The 22,024-nt window shown below is 36.4% G+C and overlaps 2 protein-coding genes across 3 annotated transcripts; both read left to right on the top strand.

Annotated features, from left to right (window-relative positions):
• The first annotated feature begins 1,779 nt into the window (after positions 1–1,779).
• On the top strand, positions 1,780–20,622 carry LOC111050144 (serine/arginine-rich splicing factor 2). 2 transcript variants are annotated; one of them, XR_005572101.1, is made up of 5 exons: positions 1,789–2,192; positions 8,012–8,146; positions 9,781–9,968; positions 15,391–15,478; positions 18,496–20,622. XR_005572101.1 is itself a non-coding variant. In XM_022336406.2 (4 exons), exons 1-3 carry the CDS (start codon positions 2,011–2,013, stop codon positions 9,956–9,958), a joined length of 495 nt encoding a protein of 164 aa, XP_022192098.2. In that variant the 5' UTR covers positions 1,780–2,010; the 3' UTR covers positions 9,959–9,968; positions 15,391–17,298. The 2 variants fall into 2 exon arrangements, 1 of the variants encoding a protein (XP_022192098.2); XM_022336406.2 differs by lacking the exon at positions 18,496–20,622 and having other exon boundaries at positions 1,780–2,192; positions 15,391–17,298.
• Positions 10,248–11,679, top strand: LOC120352766. The gene is made up of 2 exons (XM_039434959.1): positions 10,248–10,265; positions 10,498–11,679. The coding sequence occupies exon 2, from the start codon at positions 10,715–10,717 to the stop codon at positions 11,558–11,560; it is 846 nt and encodes a 281-aa protein (XP_039290893.1). The 5' UTR covers positions 10,248–10,265; positions 10,498–10,714; the 3' UTR covers positions 11,561–11,679.
• Positions 20,623–22,024: the final 1,402 nt, after the last annotated feature.

The following is a 22,024-nucleotide window of genomic DNA, read 5'->3' as shown; positions in this document are numbered from 1 at the left end:
ACGGTTTGCCTCAGGGAACGGTACTATCACCAATCCTCTTTATATTATATGTCAATGACTTATTAAAGCTGAAATTAAAAAACGCCACAACTATATCTTTCGCAGATGACACTGCAGCTATTTTCCATGGGGAATCTTGGACTGGGGTACATGAAATTGCAGAACAGAACTGTTTGCTCATAAAAAATTGGTGGACAGAAACACCCTGAGCCTGAACATTGAAAAAACCAATTACATCACCTTCGCATTCAATACAATGGTAAACCTGATGAGAATTTAAATCTGAAACTCCACTCAAACTGCAACAATAACTGCACCTGCCCTACTATAAAAAAAGTCAAAAGTACCAAATATCTAGGTGTCCAAATAGATGAAAATTTGAAGTGGGACATACACATAAATTTATTTGCAGAAGAATGAGATATCTATCCTATAAATTCTACGAAGCAAAAAAAATTCTGAACTCAAAACATCTAAAAATGGTTTACTTTGCACTGGTCCAGTCCATAATTCAGTATGGTATATCCGTATGGGGGGGCTGTTATAATTCTCACTTAGAAGAGCTTTTCATAATTCAAAAATCAATAATCAAAACAATTTTAAATAAACCCAGACTTTACCCAACCGACTTGACTTTCAAAGAGTTTAATGTGTTAACAGTTAGGCAGTTGTACGTAATAAATGTAGCGAAATATATAATCAAACATAAAGCTAATTTTCCTTGCACAAATAACACAATCAATAACCTGTACAATCTGAGACCCTCCTCAAATAAGTATCTTATGTACAATACAAACATTGAAACCATCAGAAGACAACTTATATATTTAAGCACTAAATTGATAAATAAAATTCCTGAAGAATATATCTGCTGCGCAAAATTGACTAAAAAAATAAAACATGATATTAGTATTTGGATTAAAACGAACTATTTTTTCTACCTGTAAATTGAACAAAGTAAAAGAGGAACTTAGTTTTTTGTGTGCTCACTTACCAATCTAGTGTGGACCTTTTTATTTATTTTTCTTTATTAAATTAACTATCCTATCATCCCACCTCACCTTTTTTCCTAATCCTTTATTTTCCCTCTCAAGGATTGAAAGCCTTCCTAGTACATGGATAACCATAGTTGGAAGAGCTTCAATCCCACCCCTTTACACCAATTCTGAATTAGCATCTTGTACGGACATTTTTGTTTTTTTTTTGTACTAATTTTGCTAGTTGTTTATTCTTGTTGTAATTTAATATTACTTGTATTTTATGTATGTGTGTAAAGGAAAATAAATTGAAATTGAAATTGAATCTCTTCTAGAAGAGCAAGAAAAAGGATCAATAAGCTAAAATAATTCATAATTATAAGATAAATTATTTTAAAATAGAAGGAAGAATTTAGTCAGAAATTGATCCAAATAATAGTTGAGAATTGGATGTATATTTTATAATGTATTGAAAACTATATAATCTTATAAATTAATCAATTTCCAACTCAAAGGTCATTTTCTAAAAAAAATCAAGTTATATTGCTGAAATTTCAAATTATCCCTCCAACAATGGATTCACTACGTGAGTCAGACTACCAACTTTACTGTACTACACTAGTCATGCGACAAATTTTTCTATTGTCTTTCATTTCTTGCTATTTATTAATTGTACTTAGAACTGAATAAAAATCTAAAAAAATTGTCGGTGTTTCTTCCAATTATAATAATGATATTATTCTAGTATAAATAGTTTTCTTTCAAATAACGCTTTCGTTTCAATCACTTTCACTTTCATGATCATGATGGTAAAGTGTGCTTGAGTTTGTTGTGCATTCTGCTATTTCCTTCTTGATTGTTGAGTCTGAAGTAAAATGGTGAATTTTCGGGTTGATTGTAGCTTGTTTTGACTAGCTCTTTCTCTAAAAATGGTGAAATAGAGTAGGTATTTTGCATTGCTCCACAACTTCACATAAGTTCGTGCTTTAACAGTGGTTTAATTCAATTGTTGTGCTCATTGAACTGTTTCAAAATGAGTTACGGACGCCCACCGCCTCGTATAGAAGGTATGATTTCACTGAAAGTTGACAATCTAACATACAGAACAACTCCTGAAGATTTACGTCGGGTTTTTGAAAGATGTGGAGAAGTTGGTGACATTTATATCCCAAGAGATAGATTCTCCAGAGAGAGCAGAGGATTCGCATTTGTCAGGTTAGTACAGAGCACTATGGGTTTTAATTTAATTTTTGATTAGGCCTATGCAAAGCCATGAATTGTTAGTAGATTTTAAAACCTGATTATTTCATGTTGAAATTAATCATCTATTATTATAAAAATGAAATTTTTTATGTTATAATCTTTTATTATTAACCCAAGGATCCTAGGCTATTTCGGCTACCGTTCGGTATCGTTCAAAAAATGTTATTGATTTTTTGAGGCACATAGGCTACCTTTCTATTTTCGAAAGCTAGCCTGGATGTCTCAAAAATTGAAAGTATCTAAATATGTATGCCGTATAGCCTAGGCTTACACCTTTTGTTTTATTTTTACTCATGGTAGCCTAGGTCTAACGAACCATAACTAAACAATGATTCTCTATTTTGTACCGTATTTATATTGTTATAGCATTAAAACATAGCTTACATTTTTTTTAAATTTATAAGTTGAGCTAGTTTAACTTTTAATAAGATATCTAATTTAACGTTTAATAAAATAACTAACTTAATTTAACTTTAAATAAAATAACTAATTTAACTTTTAATAAAATTGCCGAGCTAGATATAGGGTAATATATACCTCTCGAATGTACAGGGCCTACACATAATACACGTTTTGAAATGTAGGCCTAATCACCCTAATTGTATACACTCTCTCCTACTACAATTTTTTTGTGCTTATTCTAGTGTAACCCTCAGCTACATATTTATTATGCATTTGTGATGATATTGAATCATCATATGACTAGTGTTTTTCTTCTTATGTTTCTGTTATCAGATGTTGAACTATTTATTCTAATTTTGAATCTGTTATGAATTCATTACTGATCAATAAATCCTAGAATGCAGAGGTTTTTCATTACAATTTATTGATCAGTAATCAAAAAATCATCAAATCAATTCATCTTATCAAATACGAGTCAATCAATTTCTATTCAACAACAAATGTATAATCTTCAAATCTTTTCTGGAAACGAAAACTGAAAATTCGCGTTACGATGGACAAATTTTTGAAACCAGACAAGTTTGATGGTGATCCGAATTCTCCAACAGCTCTACAAGAATGGAACTTCTGGCTAAAGACTTTTGAGAATTTCATCGCATCTTTTGACGAAGAAGACATCGATGATGAAAGTAAGTTGCGGTTGCTTACCAACTTTCTATCTTATTCTGTTTATCAAACATTGCCGACAAAATTCATATACTTCGGCTATTGACGCACTAAAATCTGCATATGTAAAACCAATAAATGAAATATTCGCTAGACATAAATTGGCAACTAGAAAACAGTCTTCAGATGAGACAATGACCAATATAACCAAGCTTTACAACAACTGAGTAAGAATTGTGGGTTTGCAGATGTTGATTCTGAAACTCATAGGAAAACATACATTCGTGATTCATTTATCCGGGGCCTCAGCTCTCATCAGATAAGACTGAGACTTTTGGAGTTTGACAAGCTAACTCTTGATGAAGCTATTGAAAAAGCACGTGCCTTGGAATCTGCCAGAAATCAATCAGCTTCTTACTCTTCTGAAATAACTCTTAATGCCACTCAAATAATTCTTCAGAAAATTCATGTAAAGAAACAAATTTGTCAGCTGTAAAAACTGGAAGCTCAAGTTTTCAAAAATGTTATTTTTGTGGTCGTCAGCGACATAAAACACGTCAGCAGTGCCCTGCACTAAATGACTCATGCGAAAAATGCCAGAAAATAGGTCATTGGAAAAATGTCTGCAAATCTACTAAACCTTCTTCATCTTCGGCGCTTATTGCAGCCTCTACTGTTCTTGAAAATGCTACAGTACAAGCTCAGGTAAACAACATTCCTACTTCTGCTTTGATAGATACAGGAAGCTCTGAGACTTTATTTCACACTGTTTTGCTAAAAAATGTGGACTTGAAATGTACCCTACACTGGTGCAGTGTCCATGGCTTCAACATCACTAAGAAAGAACATTTCCTTTTATTGTGTAGCTCATTTAAATTTTCAGGTCAACATTACCCCAAAACAAAATTCAGTGTATTGCCTGATTTGTGTGCTAATGTTATTGTAGGACATGACTTACTTAATCAACACTCTGAACTTAGAGTTTCATTTGGAGGAACTAAACCCCCATTGACTATCAATTATCTGGCTCCAGCAAAGATAGAACCTCCACCACTTTTTGAGTTTTTAACTAAAGACATTAAACCTATAATTACTAAATCCCGAAAGCATTCTCTTGAAGACACTAGTTTCATGGAGAAAAAATTGAGAAACTGCTAGCTGATGGAATTATTGAAGAAAGCAGGTCTCCCTGGAGAGCTCAAGCATTTGTAGTGAAGAACGAAAATCACAAAAAGCGAATGGTAATAGACTATTCTCAAACTATTAACCGATACACACATCTTGACGCATATCCCCTCCCTAGTCTTGAAGATATTGTTTCTAAGGTCTCAAAAAACTCTGTATTCACCACTATTGACTTGAAAAGCGCTTACCACCAGGTACCCCTACGAGAAAAAGATCGACCTTTCACTGCATTTGAGGCATGTGGCCGTTTGTATCAATTTCGAAGGCTTGCTTTTGGTCTGACAGATGGTGTACCCACTTTTCAGCGAGTCATTGATAATGTTATTAATAATGAAAAACTTGAAAAAACGTATGCATACCTGGATGATGTGACAATATGTGGTAAGAATCAGAAGGAACATGATTTGAATCTCAAAAAATTCTTAGATGCAGTACAAAAATATAATTTTACAATCAATACAGAAAAAAGCAAATATTCACTTACTTCAATAAGCTTGCTTGGCTATAAAATTGAAAATGGGACAATTTCTCCTGACCCTGAACGTCTGAAACCATTGCTCAATCTTCCACCCCCAGATAATAGAAAGGCTCTAGAGCGAACAATTGGAATGTTTGCACACTATTCCAAATGGATATCCATTATTCAGATAAAGCTAAACGGCTTCTTACAGCAAAGACCTTTCCTTTGACTTCTGAAGCTATAGCTGACTTCAATCAACTCAAAACTGAGATTTCTAAGGCAGTAGTTAGTACAATTGACGACTTTGAACCTTTTGTGGTTGAAACAGATGCATCTCTTTTTTTCAATTTCAGCTGTCCTATCACAGTGTGGACGTCCAGTAGCATTCTTTTCTCAGAAGCTGAATGATAGTGAGCGTAAACATTCATCCATTGAAAAAGAGGCTTTTGCTATTGTGTGTGCTCTTAAAAAGTGGAGACATTTCTTACTTGGAAGATTCTTCAAAATTATCACTGACCAGCGCTCTGTATCATTCATGTTTGATATGACTCATCAAAATAAAATAAAAATGAAAAAATACAACGATGGCGATTGGAGATGTCATGCTACAATTACGAAATAATTTACAGACCAGGAAAGGACAACCAAGTAGCAGATGCACTTTCCAGAGTGTGTAATGCAACTCAAACCGATAAATTACACTCCCTACACTGTGACTTGTGTCACCCTGGAGTGACCAGAATGATTCATTGGGTAAGAACTCATAATTTACCCTATTCAGTTGAGGATGTCAGAAAAATGACTTCTTCATGTCAACATGTAATGCCATAAAACCTCAATTTTTCAAGAAATTGAAATCTACTCTCATAAAGGCGACACATCCATTTGAAAGATTAAGCATGGACTTCAAGGGTCCTCTTCCATCAAAAACTAAAAACAAATATTTGTTGACAATAATTGATGAGTACTCTAGGTTTCCGTTTGCATACCCTTGTCCGAATATGAATTCATCAACTGTAATTCAGTGCCTTGTGAACTTGTTTACCACATTTGGTTTACCTTCTTATGTACATACTGACAATGGAACCTCTTTCAAATCCAGAGAGCTGCAGGAATTCCTTCATAATCGAGGAGTATGTCTTCCATGTCATCACCTTATAACGCACCAGGAAATGGCCAAATCGAACGAGAAAATGGTACAATTTGGCGCACAGTGTCTCTTACATTGAAGCATAGAAATTTGGATGTATCTGATTGGGAATCTGTGCTCCCAGATTCTCTACATTCTATTCGATCACTATTGTGCACGGCTACTAATGAGACGCCACATGAAGGGATGTTCCGACACTATAGACAATCATCTAATGGTATAGCACTTCCAACCTGGCTTGCCCCTTCAAACAAAGTCCTAATGAAAGTACCTATACGAAGAAGTAAATTCGATCCATTGGTCGAGGAGGTGGATATTCTTCAAATCAACCCACAATATGCCAAGGTACGGCTTAGTGATGGAAGAGAGACAACTGTATCATTGAAAAACCTTGCCCCTCGAGGAGATGAGAGCATTCAAGAAGATAACAATAACAATCAAGATGATACAAATGCAGGATCAAGCCTTAGTGATCACGCAGAGCCTGAGAACAATCAAGAAAATTATCATGAAAATCAAGATGAAACAAATACAGGATTCCCCCTCAGTGATGAACAAGAGCCTCCTGATGGCACCCTGCGAAGATCTTATAGAGAGCGCAAAATGCCTTCTTATTTGAAAGACTATTCATTGAATTCCTAAAGACGGGAAGAATGTGATGATATTGAATCATCATATGACTAGTGTTTTTCTTCTTATGTTTCTGTTATCAGATGTTGAACTATTTATTCTAATTTTGAATCTGTTATGAATTCATTACTGATCAATAAAGCCTAGAATGCAGAGGTTTTTCATTACAGCATTTAATTGCTCCGCACTGAAAAATAAAACCCTTACATCTTATGGGAGTGTTTACACAGTTGCAGTGTTCATACATTGGCAGACTGCAACTGTGTAAACACTCCCATATCTTTATACCTAAATCTTCATTTACCCATAATATGGGATCGATGGCGTCAAAAACATAAAATACAATACACAAAAAACAAAAACATACATAAGACATGTTTAGCAAGACAGAATTTCCGACAAATCATCTCTCATATATTCACTAACACTGTAGTACGCCTTGCTTTTCAAGTGCTTGGATACAACTCTCTCGAACGCTCTCAGATCCAACTGTTTTACTCCTGTAGGCAGCCTATTGAAGTATCGCAATGCCGAACTCCTGAAGCACACCTGTGATCTCTGAAGGCGTACTCTGGGAATATCAATCAGCTCTCGATGTCTGTTGTTATGTTGATGCACATCAGTCCGAGTCAACATGTACTGCTTGTTCTTCTTGACAAACATTAGACAGAGAAGTAGGAAGTGGCAGATCACTGTTAGAATACCAAGTCTAACAAAAAGGGGCTTGCAGTTTGCGCGATAATCGCTTGCGGTGATGATTCGGGCAGTCCGTTTTTGCAGCTTCAGTATGTCCACAACCTTTGCTGAATGACCCCAATTAATGAGTAGGCCATAGGTAACGTAACAGTGGAAGAGCGCGTGATACACCAAGACTAAATAGACCTCAGTCACATGACCGCTCAGCTTTAGCAGCAGAAAACAAATTCTGGACAGTCTTGTGGTCACATGATGAATATGGCTGGCCCAGTTGAGTTTATTGTCCAGAACAAAACCCAGCAGCTTGACAGGGTCTTGATCACCAGGAAGGTTTCTTGACATGCTGGGTCTTGTTTGCATTCAACTGGAATCGGTTTGCCAGGAACCATGAAGTTGAAAACCGCAGATGTTCAGCTGACATCTCCAACACCTGCTGAAGGTCACGGCCAGATGACATCAATGATATATCTGCAAACAAGAGCGTTGAACCATCACTGTCACCCCAAAGTGAATGTCATTAACTTATAGATTTTGTAGTGTATTTTATGGAAGTTTATCAGCTGATTTCATTTTTTTCGGCAGGTTTTACGATAAGCGTGACGCTGAGGATGCATTGGACGCTATGCATGGACGCCTTTTAGACGGACGTGAACTGCGTGTTCAGATGGCTCGCTACGGCCGCCCAACGTCGCCTTACCGACGTAGTCGAAGAAGGAGGTTAGTAGGGTCATCAATAATAGCTCTGTAGTGAGATCCGCCACGGAGTGGCCGTAGTCGAGTGGATTAGAAGCTGGCTTCATAATCCAGAGAGTCCCGGGTTCGAATCCCAGCCCGGGAAAGATATTTTTCTGGGGCCACTCCCGTGTTTCGGATGGACACGTTGAGCCGTCGTTCCCGGCTGCCTTGAAATGCAGTCGTTAGGTCATGTTAGAGGCCCTGAAATTGATCAGTTGCGACCTGAAGACTCTGACACCAGACCTCAGCCAGCCAGGTCACTCGATATTATTATTATTATGAGATCCACGTTATAATGGTAGTATTTGAATAACATTGGTGTTGCTATCTTTATCTATTACTCGACAAAGCAGATATCGCTATCCTTTTCTAGCTCAGTAATTAATCAACAAGTACCGGGTGACCCAGAATATCGGGAACTTTTAAATACGCCATAAAACATTAGTGGGAAGGGCAAAAATGATTTTATACAAACTAATGTAAAGTTCAAGACTTGCCATTTGAGAATTATTAATAACATGTATCACTTTTTGACAATTACTTCTTCTATATGGTTCCTCCTGAACGAATACATTGTTCAAATCTGTGTTGACGATTCCTCATTGATCGCTGCAAAGTCTCATCTGGGATATTGCGGATTTTGTTTTGAGTTCTGTTTTAATTTTTAATTAAAAATTATTGATCAAATTGTGAGCGAAATCCACACTGCACGGCAGTTGATGGCAACTGTGCGAGTGAGTATTGTTTGGTAACCGTGTAGGCTAATCTCAGGATTAGGTTACGTTTCCTGGTCCCTTGAATCGCCAGATCTGTCCACCTGCAATTTTCTTTTTGTGGAGCTATCTCAAATCGAAAGTTTCCTCAACTTGACCAATAACTGTGGTTGAATTATAACAGACAATTCAGAATGAAATTATATCCCAGCTGAAATGTTGCAGCAATCGTTCAGAAATCTCTACACAGTTTTAAAGAGTGCATTCATGCAGGAGGAAGCCATCTTGAAGTGAATTGTCAAAAAGTGAATCTTGCCTTCTTGAAGTGAAGCCAATTGTCAAAAAGTGATAGATGTTATTGGTAATTCTCAAATGGCAAGTCTTGAACTTCACATTAGTTTGAATAAAATCATTTTTGCACTTTCCACTAATGTTTTATGGCGTTTTTAAAAGTTCCCGTTATTCTGTGTCACTCTGTATAATTAAATTACAACAATCAATTATCAATATAGCTATGGTGAATGTGATATTTTCGAGCTCAAAATTAAGTGTTTTTATTCTTTATTTTGTAAATTTATAGTTTGTTTCATGTTTTTAAGAAACTTTTATTATTAATCCATCCAAATTTAAAATTTTTGTTTTATTCTAATTTATGTTTTAGATTGTGATTTGGTGTCAAAATTTGAATGGACATAACCTATAATATTTGGACAATTTAAAACCAAATTAGGAAATTGAAGAAGTTTTAGGCAATAGCCTGTTTTTCTTTTCCAATTCTTGTATTTTTTTGCTAACCTTATAAATAAATAAATAAATAAAATAAATATTTAATATTATTATTTGAATATAATAATTAGTGTTATATGATTTTGAATTTAATTGTGTATCACGTTCCCGTTGCAGACGCCGTTCCCGTTCCCGCTCCCGTTCGCGTTCCAGGTCGCGACGTCGCTCCTACTCGCGGTCACGCTCGCGCAGTCGTTCGCGGTCAGACAGCAAGAGTTCGCGCGGCGGTCGCTCGCGTTCACGCTCCAAGTCCAACGACAGAGGGCGCTCCAAGTCAAGGTCGCACTCTAAGTAGAGCAATGCAGGTTGGTAAATATATTTTTCCTACAGTTACGTTGAAAAGTGGCCATTGCTGCACTGATTACAGAACGCAAAGAATCACTTTTCCGCTCTAGTGCGGGAAAAATTTTTCTGCACTCCAGATTTGCAACATGGCAACGCAAAATACTTAGTAGGTTATATGGAGCAACAGTGCAGCAAAATCAAAATGAAGTTGGTAACAGTGCAGAGGGAGGTCTACTTTTGATGCGGTAAATCGGGTTGCTGAACGGATTGGTTCAGCATTTGAGGATGGTGATTGGTGAATCCCTAGCACTGACTCTTTATAGATAGATAGATAGATATTCAATCCATTCAACACAGTGTACTCATTATTACACAAGCAAACAGTTGAACGTCGTCAAATTATTACAAATATAAATATAGTCTACTAATTAAAATAGTAGCGATTCCTTCAATGATCCTCCAAATACTCCTGCACCGTGTAGTAGGCTTTGTCTATAAAATATTTTTGAAGGTCGGTTTTAAATCTAAAGTATTAGATAAGTTTTAGATTTGTGACCTAAGCAGAGCATTTGACTGCGTTGACCATGGAATTTTGTCTGATAAGCTCCATTACTATGGGATTGTGGACTCAGCTTTGTCTCTATTGAATTCCTACCTGACTGGGAGGGCACAAGTGGTGTCTCTTGGAGGAGCTTCTTCCAGCCCACTTCCTGTGAATTTTGGAGTGCCACAGGGTTCAATACTGGGACCAATCCTGTTTATCATAATGATAAATGACTTGGACAACAACGGCTCGACTCTGCTATTTGCTAATGATACGTCCTTATTGTCATCTGGAGTGGACCTACAGCATGTGCTAGAACTGTTAGCAGAGCATCTCCAATCTTCAACCTCATGGTTCCAGGCAAATCGCTTTCAGTTGAATGAGAACAAGACACAAAACATAATCTGCAGTTTGTCTCGCAGCCTGCCAGCTGAACAGGACCCTGTAAAGCTGTTAGGGTTTGTCTTGGACTCAAAACTGAACTGGGCTAGCCACATCCAACAAGTGACCAGGAGGCTGTCGCGAATTTGTTTCTTGTTGCTGAAGCTGAGGGGACATGTGACAGAGGCATATCTGGTAATGATTTACCATGCACTTTTCCACTGCCATATCTCCTATGGTCTGCTCATGTGGGGTCATTCAGCAAGGGTGGTGGAAGTACTTAAGCTGCAGAAACGGGCTGCACGGATTATAACTGCTAGTGAACATCGAGCACACTGCAAGCCCCTTTTTGTAAGACTGGGAATTATGACAGTTGTCAGCCACTTCCTTCTTCTCTGCCTGCTGCATGTCAAGAAGAATCAGCATGGTTTGTTGACTCGGAATGATGTGCACCATTACAACACTAGGCATCGAGAGCTGCTTGACATCCCGAGGGTACGTCTTCAGAGGTCGCAGGTGTGTTATGGGAGTGCAGCATTACGCTACTTCAATAGACTGCCTGCAGGAGTGAAGCAGTTGGATTTGCGTGATTTTGAGAGAGTGGTGACCGGATTTATGAGAGTCAGAGCCTACTATGAAGTGCGTGAATACATGAGTGATGATCTGACTCAAATTTTAACTACTTAGTCACTTTCTGCCATCTTGATCTTGACTTGAGTATGAAAGTGTTGTTTTTATTGTATAATGACGCCATCGATCCCACAGATGTGGGTAATGGATGAAGAAGGAGGTATATATATAAGGTATATATATATAAGTGACTGGGCTGCTATAGTGAGCAGAGGTGAGCAGAGAAGCACAACGCGCAAATTATTAAGTAGATATTATAACCAAGGACAACGAGGACTTTAGGATTTTAGGATTAAGGTTTTTATCAATAATAAAATTACACAGAAAAACATTTGATGGATTTTAGGCAATTTCACCCATAATTACCCACTTTTCATATTCAATGGTAACTGTAGGAAAAACTTAATGTGAAATACGTGCGCAAAGTTCCTCTGCTGCACTCAACAAACCATTCCGCCCTCGCCTACGGCTCGGGCGTAAACGTTTCTTTCGGTGCAGCAAACTGTCACTTTGCGCACTAGTTGCACAAATAACTATATTGATTAATATAAAGTTAGATTCAGTTTTAAAAAGTAGCACACGATTAGCATTGGTGTTACTATCCTTGTCTATCATTGGACAAAGCAGATAGCGCTATCCTTTCCAGCTTCACATCATTCCAAGCTGTTAGTAAACTATGTTTATGTTTTTGAAGGGACGGATTCAAAGATCCAAAGGTTCAAAGAACCCCACACGTCAACCGAAGCTTATTGTCTCTTATTGAAGCTAGGGTCCCTCAGGGATCAGTCCTTGGTCCTTTGCTTTTCCTTCTATATATTAACGACTTGCCACCACACCTTGAGCCAGCACACTGTGTTTTATATGCTGATGATGTAAGTATTTTATTGAAAAGTAAGTCAGCATGATATGGAATCTGAAAGTAGAAGAGCTCTTCAGAAACTAGAAGAATGGCTGGCCTCAAATATGTTGGTACTAAATTACAATAAGACTAAGCAGATTCCATTCAGGACGGCTCGGGAAGCAGTATTGGATACGAGAGATGGAAACATAGGTTCAGCAAACGAGGCAAAGGTACTTGGAGTAGTGCTGGACTCTGAACTCTCCTGGCGACCTCATTTAGACCAGCTAAAAAGCAAACTAAACTCAACAGTATTTGTTCTTAGAACCGTGAAGAAATTGCTGGATGCAGGAACGCTTAGAAGTGTTTATTTTGCTGTGTTCCATTCTCTTCTTTCATACGGTGTTATATTTTGGGGCAATTCAACTCATGCAATACATATATTTAGGATTCAAAAGTGGGCAGTTAGAGTGATGGTGGGTGAATCTATTAGAGCAAGTTGTAGAGATTATTTCAAAGAGTTAAAGATTCTCCCACTACCAGGTGTATATATTTTAGAGGCTCTTTGTTTTATTGATAGGAATAAAGATAGGTTCAATACAGGAGAGTTGTTCCACTCATACAATACCAGATATAGACAAAACCTCAGAGACGACATTCATCGAACTGGTATGTATGAGAGGGGGGTAAAGAGTGCAGGAATTCGGCTTTATAATTCATTGCCAACACGCATAAAAGCTATTACAGGTGAAAAGTTCAGAATTAAGGTGAGGGAGGAGTTGTTGCAGGTTTGTCCTTATTCCAGTGAGGAATTCTTTTTGCATTATAGAATGCAAAGATTGACGACTTAGATTATAATTGACAAATCCTTATACCCCTTTCATAGGTGGTCAGTGGGATAAAAAAAATGAAATAAATAAAATTGTGTTCCCAAATAGTATGTTAGTTAGGCAAACCAATACTTGTGTCCTTTACAAGAACCAGAAGTTTTTCCCTATGCTAACATCCCATTCATCACCTGGTTGCTTGTCGTGACCTACGTGAGTTCCACTCCTGGCCATCGTTGAAGGTCCTTCCGCTGAGGAAGGGGTCGCCAAGTTGCCTCTAGGGCGCCTGGCTCAGCCTTCACTCAGCCTCTTGACACACATTTGTGCCTTGAGTTTCACCCATCTCTGGTCTCTTGGGTTTTTATTTTTGCCCCTCCAAAACTGCCCAGATGGGGTAGATCCCGTGGGTTTGAAGGCAAAGCAACTTTTGGAGTGGCCTTGGGGTTTGTTTTGTTCATGTGGCTCTCACGAACAGCTAGGGAACAACGAGTATGTTTCCTAGTTCCGAATTTGGAACAGCAAAACTGTTCCTGAAGCCGCCTTTTAGCGCTCCAGGTAGAAGTTTTGTCAACTACGATCAAGAAATTCCTGATTTGAAACTTGTAAACTAGGTTATGTTTATAGAATGCATGTAGTAATGTTAGCACAAGCAGGTAATGTTCTCTGTTTCTCAATTATTATTTTCTAGATTATTATGACAAAAAATAGTGTAAGCTACTTGAACGTGAATGTCTTTTGCAGTGCTCGAATGAAATTCTAGTCTCGGCTAACGCCTCCACTAGAAACATCATTCTCGCCTGCAAAACGGCCCTTCCCGTCCTTGTGACTTAAGATACTATACCGGCCTTTTCAGAAAACAATCACTTTCGGCCTCCATATGACGCACGAAAACCTGCTCATTACATCCAAGTGGGGCGAACAATTTTGAAACTCTTATCACTGCTTCCTTGATTTTGTTGTTTTGTTATGCCGCATCCACATGTTGGCCCAATGAAGGCCAATGTCGACCAGCGCCAATGTGTGGATGGGTGGTTTGCCAGCGCTGACCGTCACTGGCCTTCATTGATCTACATTGGGTTACAAGGCTGGGCCAACATGTGGACTGGGCATAGCAATAATTTTAGTGGATTGTAATATACACTATAGGCTATAAATACAAAATGCGCCAGAGAAACTTACTTATTTGAAAGGTCAATAAAAACAAAAGTACTTAAATTATTGTTTTAATTTTTTTAAAGCTATATGAGAATACAATTTCCCAATTTTTTTCATGCTGTCTTGAAAAATGACTTCAGATCAATGGCGACCCCCATTGTGCATACACTGATGAAGTCGATTTTAGAAATTGGTATCCACTCGTTGCAGTATATCAATCGGTATGTTGGCAATGGCGTCGCGAATGTTGTTCTTGAGGTGTGCTATGGTCCGTGGTCGATCGACGTAAACCAGGGATTTCAAATAACCCCATGAAAAAAAACGCATGAGCTTTGTCACTGAAAAAATGACCGCGTCTTCAGGCAGGTTGTCAATCAGCATATCACATGCATTTTGACGGGCAACAAAATCGTGTTCAGTCAATTCTTGAACAACAGCCAATTTATAGGGATGAAATTTAAGGTCTTCATGGAAAATTCGTCGAACAGTGGAGTCAGAAATTGCCATAGCAGCTGCCTGTTTGCGAGCTGAACGCCGGGGAGAGCGCACAACTGACTGTCTCACTCTTCCGATATTTTCTGGATTTCTGATGGTTCGTTGAAGTCCATTTCTTGGTTTAGCGACACTTCCACACTCCTGTAATGAGTTAACCCACGAAAGAATCGAATTACGGCCAGGAACGAGTCTGTGAGGAGGAATTTCAAATCGAGCGCGGAAGGCAGCACGTTGCGTAGAAATAACAAGTGATCGACCATTAGAAAAGAAGCTCTCAACTGCGAAGGCCCGCTGCTCTCTAGACCACAGCATGATGGCTACTTAATTGATCGAGAATAAAATTGGGAACTTCCCCCTCCAGATGCGCCCCCTCCTACCCCTCTAAACGACCAATTCACCGCGCAGGATTTTTTCAAATAAGTAAGTTTCTCTGGCGCCTCTTGTATTTAATAAATATAGGTATAATATTTTCTTTCATCACAAATAAAATCAGGTAACAGAATAAGTCTTTGATGTATAGTCACTTACCAAAGGTATTTTCTTTTATCTTTGACTATTCTATTTCTTTTCAGGAAGAAGTTCAGATGAGCTGAGAAATCCGAGAGAAGAAAATAGCTGGATTGAAAATACAGTGCTGTCTTGCTGGCTACCAAGCCTAAGGTACCTCGTGGTTCATTTTTCTCTACAATTCATGCATTACAATTAATTATTATTTACAAGATTTTATAGACTGAAAAGAGGCTTTTATTTCAAGTGAATTAATCTCTTTAGATTGAGTCCGACTTGGAAATCACTTGAAAATTGTTCGAAAAAGTGATTTGATTGACTTTTTGAAAATAATTTAGGGTTTGAAGTCACCAAAAACTTTTCGTTTCTGATAGTGTCAGGGTACAAAATCAGTTGAAATTTATTTGAAAGTGATAACGTTTTTGAAGTGAGCGTGTCATCACAAAAAAAATCGGGGAATAGAAGAAATCCTTGTTTTTCGAATAAATTGTGATTACAGATTTTGAGTGTACAGAATCCCGTTGAAATTTATTTGAAAGTTTTTAAAGTAAGATTGTCATCTCAAATAAAATCGGGGAACAGAAGAAGGCCTTGTTTTTCGAATAAAGTGTGATTACAAATTTTGAGTGTATAGGATCCCACCTAAATAATTATATAGTTGGAATTAGATAGGGTGTCTAATGATAGTCATTGTCTAGATCAATATTGTAGATCAAGTTTAATGTCCAGTCTCTTAGTCTATAGTGTACATTTTGTTTCAAATGATTGATAATTTGAATGATCAAAAAGCTATTGATCAAATTATTTACTATTTAATCGATCAAAGATCTGTCGACCCATTCTTTAAAATAAGTTATTGCTAGTAAAAATGTGTGAAGTTCTACTTCGAGAATTTGGTTTGAGGTTTCAGTTGTAATATTGGTTGAATTTGGATAAATAGTTTTGTACTTGTTGACAATTTTAAATTTCTTGTCAGATTCCTTTTGGTTAATTTCTTAATGTTTACTGGGTTTTGTTTTTGTTTTGCCTAAAATTGATCTACTTTTTTTCTAAATCTTGAACTAACTCAAGATTTAATTTCCGATTCCATCATTATTTTGAGATCTTTATTGATTGTCGTTTATTAACGTAATTTAAGTAATTGAAAGTTGTCACTTTGTAAAAGGCTAGTCTTCATTCTAGTAATCTTTGTCTAGAATTGAATAGTAATTAGTCAGGTATAGAACTATGGACAAATAGGCTACAGTAACCATAAAAATATATCTTCATGGGTTGATAAATATATAATTAGTACTGGATAGTTTATAATAAATGTGCATGTTAATATACCGGATCTCTTATGTCAGTATGACATTGATTAATTCTCTGCTTATTCAAAATGCTATCATATTAACTTTTTGACTCTATTTTGAAAAATATCTGAACAGCTACTAATTACTGATCAATATCTATTCTGAAACTTGAGTTGCATATTTGAATATCTACTCTATTTTGAGATTATATCTGAACAGCTACTAATTATTGATCAATATCTATTCTGGAACTCGAGTTGTATATTTGAATAGATTATAGCTCAATAGATTGGGAATCATTTAAACTGAATCATAACCAAAAACCTTGTTCTCAATCTCGTTTGAATCTATGAACAACGTAATATGTATGCTGCACTACTATCCATTTAGATTTAATTTCTAGTGTGTTTAATTGATGATAATTTTCAATTTTGTTGGGTTGTAGCTGAATATTTCCCAGTTCTTGTGTATTGCTAATATTATTATATTACGAATGAAAAGTTTCACAAAAATAATTGTCCAATAATCGAATGAAAATAATATTTATTTGATGTGCGATTTTGTAGTTGATAAGTTTGTCCCGTTTTGAAAGTAATTAATTTAATCAGGAAATAACTTTTGGAGTAGTCAAGCTGCTAAATTCCGTATGTATGTAGTAATATAAGTTATGATGAAAAATAAGTTTATGTGTTATTTGATTTGATATCCATCTCAAACATTGGTTTTGGATTTGTAATTTCCAATGTGTAGATCAATGACCAGGGCATTCTTGGATAGATCATGTCGTAAGGACATACACTATATAGCCATACTTTGACTAATTGTCACAAAAAACTAATAAGCACAGTTAACATGAGTGTTTTACTGTTCTTATTCAAATTCAACTGTTGTATCGACAACGTTTTATCAAGTGACACTTCTAAGTTTCACTCAAATCAAGCAATGTTTATAATTGAAGCCGTTGACATAGAGTGATTTCATATTAAATCTTATCAGATCTCAAATTGTATTAGTTTATACCAAAGCTGTTGGATTAGATATGTAGCTTCGGTTTCGTTTATTAGGAGTACAGTTAAGCTCAATAGATTTTGAGAAGTACAGTTAAGCTTAATTGATTTTGAGATGGAACCTCCAGCTGTTCCGTTTTAGTTTGAACTCACTCTGTGTTATCGTCTCGTTGGACGTAACCGTTCTATCATTGATAGAAACACAAAGCAAATTTAATTCATATGAAACTGAAATCAATTCAGTTTCCCATATGAGGCTAGGGCCACACGAGCGCACAAAGTGCGTCCGTTGCAACTTACGTTTTGCGGCGGTCGCCAATGACACCACACGAGCGTTGAGTGTGGTGCGTCAACGTCAGTTGGCTTTACGCAATGGAACCAGACGAAGCAATAACTTTTGCATGTCTCGACGTGCGTTGTAGCATTTCTGCGCAGTTCAAAAATCATCGTCCGTTACGACTTCGGTTACTTGGTACGCACGTACCTCGTGTGTTGTCACCAATTCACTTCTATGTATTTCTACAACGGACGTCAAAAAGTAAGTTGCAACGGACGCACTTTGTGCGCTCGTGCGGCCCTAGCCTTAAGCAAATTTAATTCATATGAATAAACTGAAATTATGTCTAATCTGAAGTTATATTTTAATGACAATATTTTGGTAATTGATAAAAGATGTTGATTTAAAATCAACATTCTCATTCAAATAAAAATTACTCCTGTTTTTATTTGACAATGCTTGACAGTTGTTGACAAATGAAGTCAAAATATGAATTTTAGCTTAAACTAATCATATTTTTCTCTTCTTAATGATGAAATAAATTATGAAATCTTGAATTGAAATCAAATCTAACCTTATATTTGTATGGCACAGGCGTATGCTGCTATGCAGTGCTGAGTATTGCTGTGCTGTGTTGGTGAGGGAGAGAGAGAGTTGGTGTGGGAGAAGGAGGGAGTGATGGAGAAGGAGGAGGGGTTGGGAGAGAGAGAGAGAGAGAGGAGATTGCTGAGATGCTGAAGCGGTGCTGATAGCTGATTGCTGTGTCAGCTGATAGCTGATTGCTGTGCCAGCTGATAGCTGATTGCTGTGCCAGCTGATAGCTGATTGCTGTGTCAGCTGATAGCTGATTGCTGTGTCAGCTGATAGCTGAATCAGCTGATTGCTGATAGCAGAAGCCCAGTGGCCGAGCAGTATTGCAGCATCGCTAAGCAGAGCAAGGGGTTTGAAATTTTTGATATTACTGGGTGTCCCTGAAGTTTTGGGGGATTTTGAATAATAGAGAGCGTTCCTAAAGTTGTGGACCCTATTTGAAAATAACTGGGTGATCCTAAAGTTTTGGGATATTTTTGAAAAACACAGGTGTTCCTCAAGTTGTGGCACATGTATGAAAATAGCTGGGTGTCGTTAAAGTTTAGGGGCCTTTTTTAAAGATATAGTGTTCCCTAAATTGTGGAACCGTATGAACTGGGTGCCCATAAAGTTTTGAGGCTTCTTTGAAAGATATACAGTGTTCCTAGAGCATCTTCCCCAAAGTTTTGAGGTTTGTTTAAAATATGTGGATATCTCCAAATTTCTAGGGCTTATTTGAAAAATATATGGTGCCCCTAAAGCTGTGGGGTATTGTATTTATAGTGTTGGGGTTTATTTTTTTATTTATTTATAATTTCTACAAAGTAGCACTGATTGGGAGAGAAAAACTAAGGATACTCCTTGTACTATTTAAAATATGTTTGTTTAAAATATGTAGGAATCCCCAAATTTCTAGGTATTATTAGAAAAATATATGGTGCCCCTAAGCTCTCGTTTCAGAAGAAATAAGAAATGTAGGTCGGTTTTTGTTAATTTGATAAGATACGACAACCGAGAAAAAATTTAATTAAATAAACGAAGACATACCTTCAGGAATTTTGTGAAGTATTTCAAAGTTTGAAAGCTTGTAGCTCGGCTACAATACAGTGTAGGTTAGCTACAATACAGTGTAGGTTAGCTACAATTCAGTGTAGCTTAGCTATAATACAGTGTAGCTTAGCTATAATACAGTGTAGCTTAGCTACAATACAGTGTAGGTTAGCTACAATTCAGTGTAGCTTAGCTATAATACAGTGTAGCTTAGCTACAATACAGTGTAGCTTAGCTACAATACAGTGTAGCTTAGCTACAATTCAGTGTAGCTTAGCTATAATACAATGTAGCTTAGCTATAATACAGTGTAGCTTAGCTACAATACAGTGTAGCTTAGCTACAATACAGTGTAGCTTAGCTACAATACAGTGTTGTAGCTTAGCTACAATACAGTGTTGTAGCTTAGCTACAATACAGTGTAGTGTAGCTACAGTTGAGCGACTGTCGTTCTAGTCGTCGCTTAGGAACTCCACCTTAAGGGGGCCCCTTGGGGATAAGACAAATGCAAATAAGATAAGATAAATGCAAATTTTATCATAAGACTAGCAATGATAAAATTACTAGCAAATTTACTTGGGAACTGTTATGTACTATGGTACACCTGGGAACGTGGGAAGTAGGCTACTGGAATTTTGAATTTATTTGTTGAAACATTGCATAAATTGCTTTAGTACTCTTCTGTTGTAATACAAGCTGGATAGAATACACTCCAATAAAGCGAAAGTTTGAAGAATTGCCCAATTTTGTAAATGGATACGGTAAGTATGATCGTTTTATAACTTGTTAATTTCAATAATTTTGTTGAAGTAGTTATTTGAATCTGAGGATGCTATATGAAGTCCTTGATTAAGGCTGTGCAAAGGCTGAAAATAAACTTTGTAATCGTGATATTTTTCAAAGTTTTTCGATTTGTATATCATTAAGCTATCAAAATGAAAAAGTTTTCACAGGAAAACATTTTTTCCGATCATTACTTTTTGAGATATGAGCGCCTAAAGTTTAAATTTTTGGGACAGAACATTTCAAATACGGTAAGAGATGAATGCATGAGATTTAGAGTATAGATTCTTCATGGTATTGTTAATCTAGTAAAACAAAAAAATTCTGAAAATATCCATTTTTAAGATGGTTATTCAATTTACTAAAAATAACTTATTGTTGAGCTATTTTTGGTAAATTGAATAACTTTTTCAAAAATGGATATTTTCAGAAAATTTTTGTTTTATTAGATCAACAATTACATGAAGAATCCATCATCCAAATCTCATGGATTTATATCTTACCGAATTTGAAATGTTCTGTCCCAAAAATTCAAACTTCAGGCGCTCATATCTCAAAAAGTAATGATTGGAAAAAAATGTTTTCCTGAGAAAACCTTTTCATTTTGATAGCTTATACAAATCGAAAAACTTGAAAAATATCACGAGTAGGAAGTTTATTTTTAGCCTTTGCACACCCTTAAATTAACCGCACTGTTGACACACAAGGACACATCTTGAAGTTATTCATAAAGTGATTATTTATGAAAATTTCAAAAATTGAAATTAATTCAGGATACTAAAGACATTGAACTTGACATACCGGTTCTCATATCATTCTATGACAAGTCTCCATAAAACGTATTGTAGATAGATCTTGGTTTTTATTAACTGTTGATTTGAAATCTAACATCACAATACGGTAACGGATAGGAAGGGCTATAAGCCTGTTTTTCTGTTTCCAACCATGTTATGATTAAGTTGGTCAATCATTTTATGTTGTTTTGTCATTGTTGTTAAATAAATCAAGAATTTGAAAGTGCAATATATTGGCTTTGGAAAATGATCAATTTAGTATTCAACACTTGAAATACGTTCAGTATTAATTTCAATTTTCACTCATCTATTCTTAATTCTTTCTGATCACTCAAAGCTCATAATTATTATAAAAGATTCTGACAGACTTCAATTACTTTCACATAATAACTTTGTTGAAATACGTACAGAGTGACACAGAATAACGGGAACTTTTTAGAAAGCCATAAAACATTGGTGGGAAGAGCAAAAATCATTTTATTCAAACTAATTTAAAGTTTAAGACTTGTCATTTGAGAATTATTAATAACATCTATCACTTTTTGACAATTACTTCTTCAAGATGGCTTCCTCCTGAACGAATACACTCTTGAAATCTGTGTTGACGATTCCTCATTGATCGCTGCAACATCTGTGTTTCCTGGTCCCATGATCTGTCCACCTGCGATTTTCTGTTTGTGGAGCTATCTCAAATCAAACGTTTTCACAACTTGACCAATAACTGTGGTTGAATCATAACAGACAATTCAAAATGAAATTAACAACATCCCAGCTGAAATGTTCAGGAATCGTCAACACAGATTTCAAAAGTGTATTCGTGCAGGAGGAAGCCATCTTGAAGTAATTGTCAAAAAGTGATAGATGTTATTAATAATTATTCTTAAATGGCAAGTCTTGAACTTCAAATTAGTTTGAATAAAATAATT

Source organism: Nilaparvata lugens, chromosome 8 (genome assembly GCF_014356525.2).
Source record: "Nilaparvata lugens isolate BPH chromosome 8, ASM1435652v1, whole genome shotgun sequence".
NCBI classification, from domain to species: Eukaryota; Metazoa; Arthropoda; class Insecta; order Hemiptera; family Delphacidae; genus Nilaparvata; species Nilaparvata lugens.
This window is presented reverse-complemented; position numbering and strand designations above follow the sequence as displayed.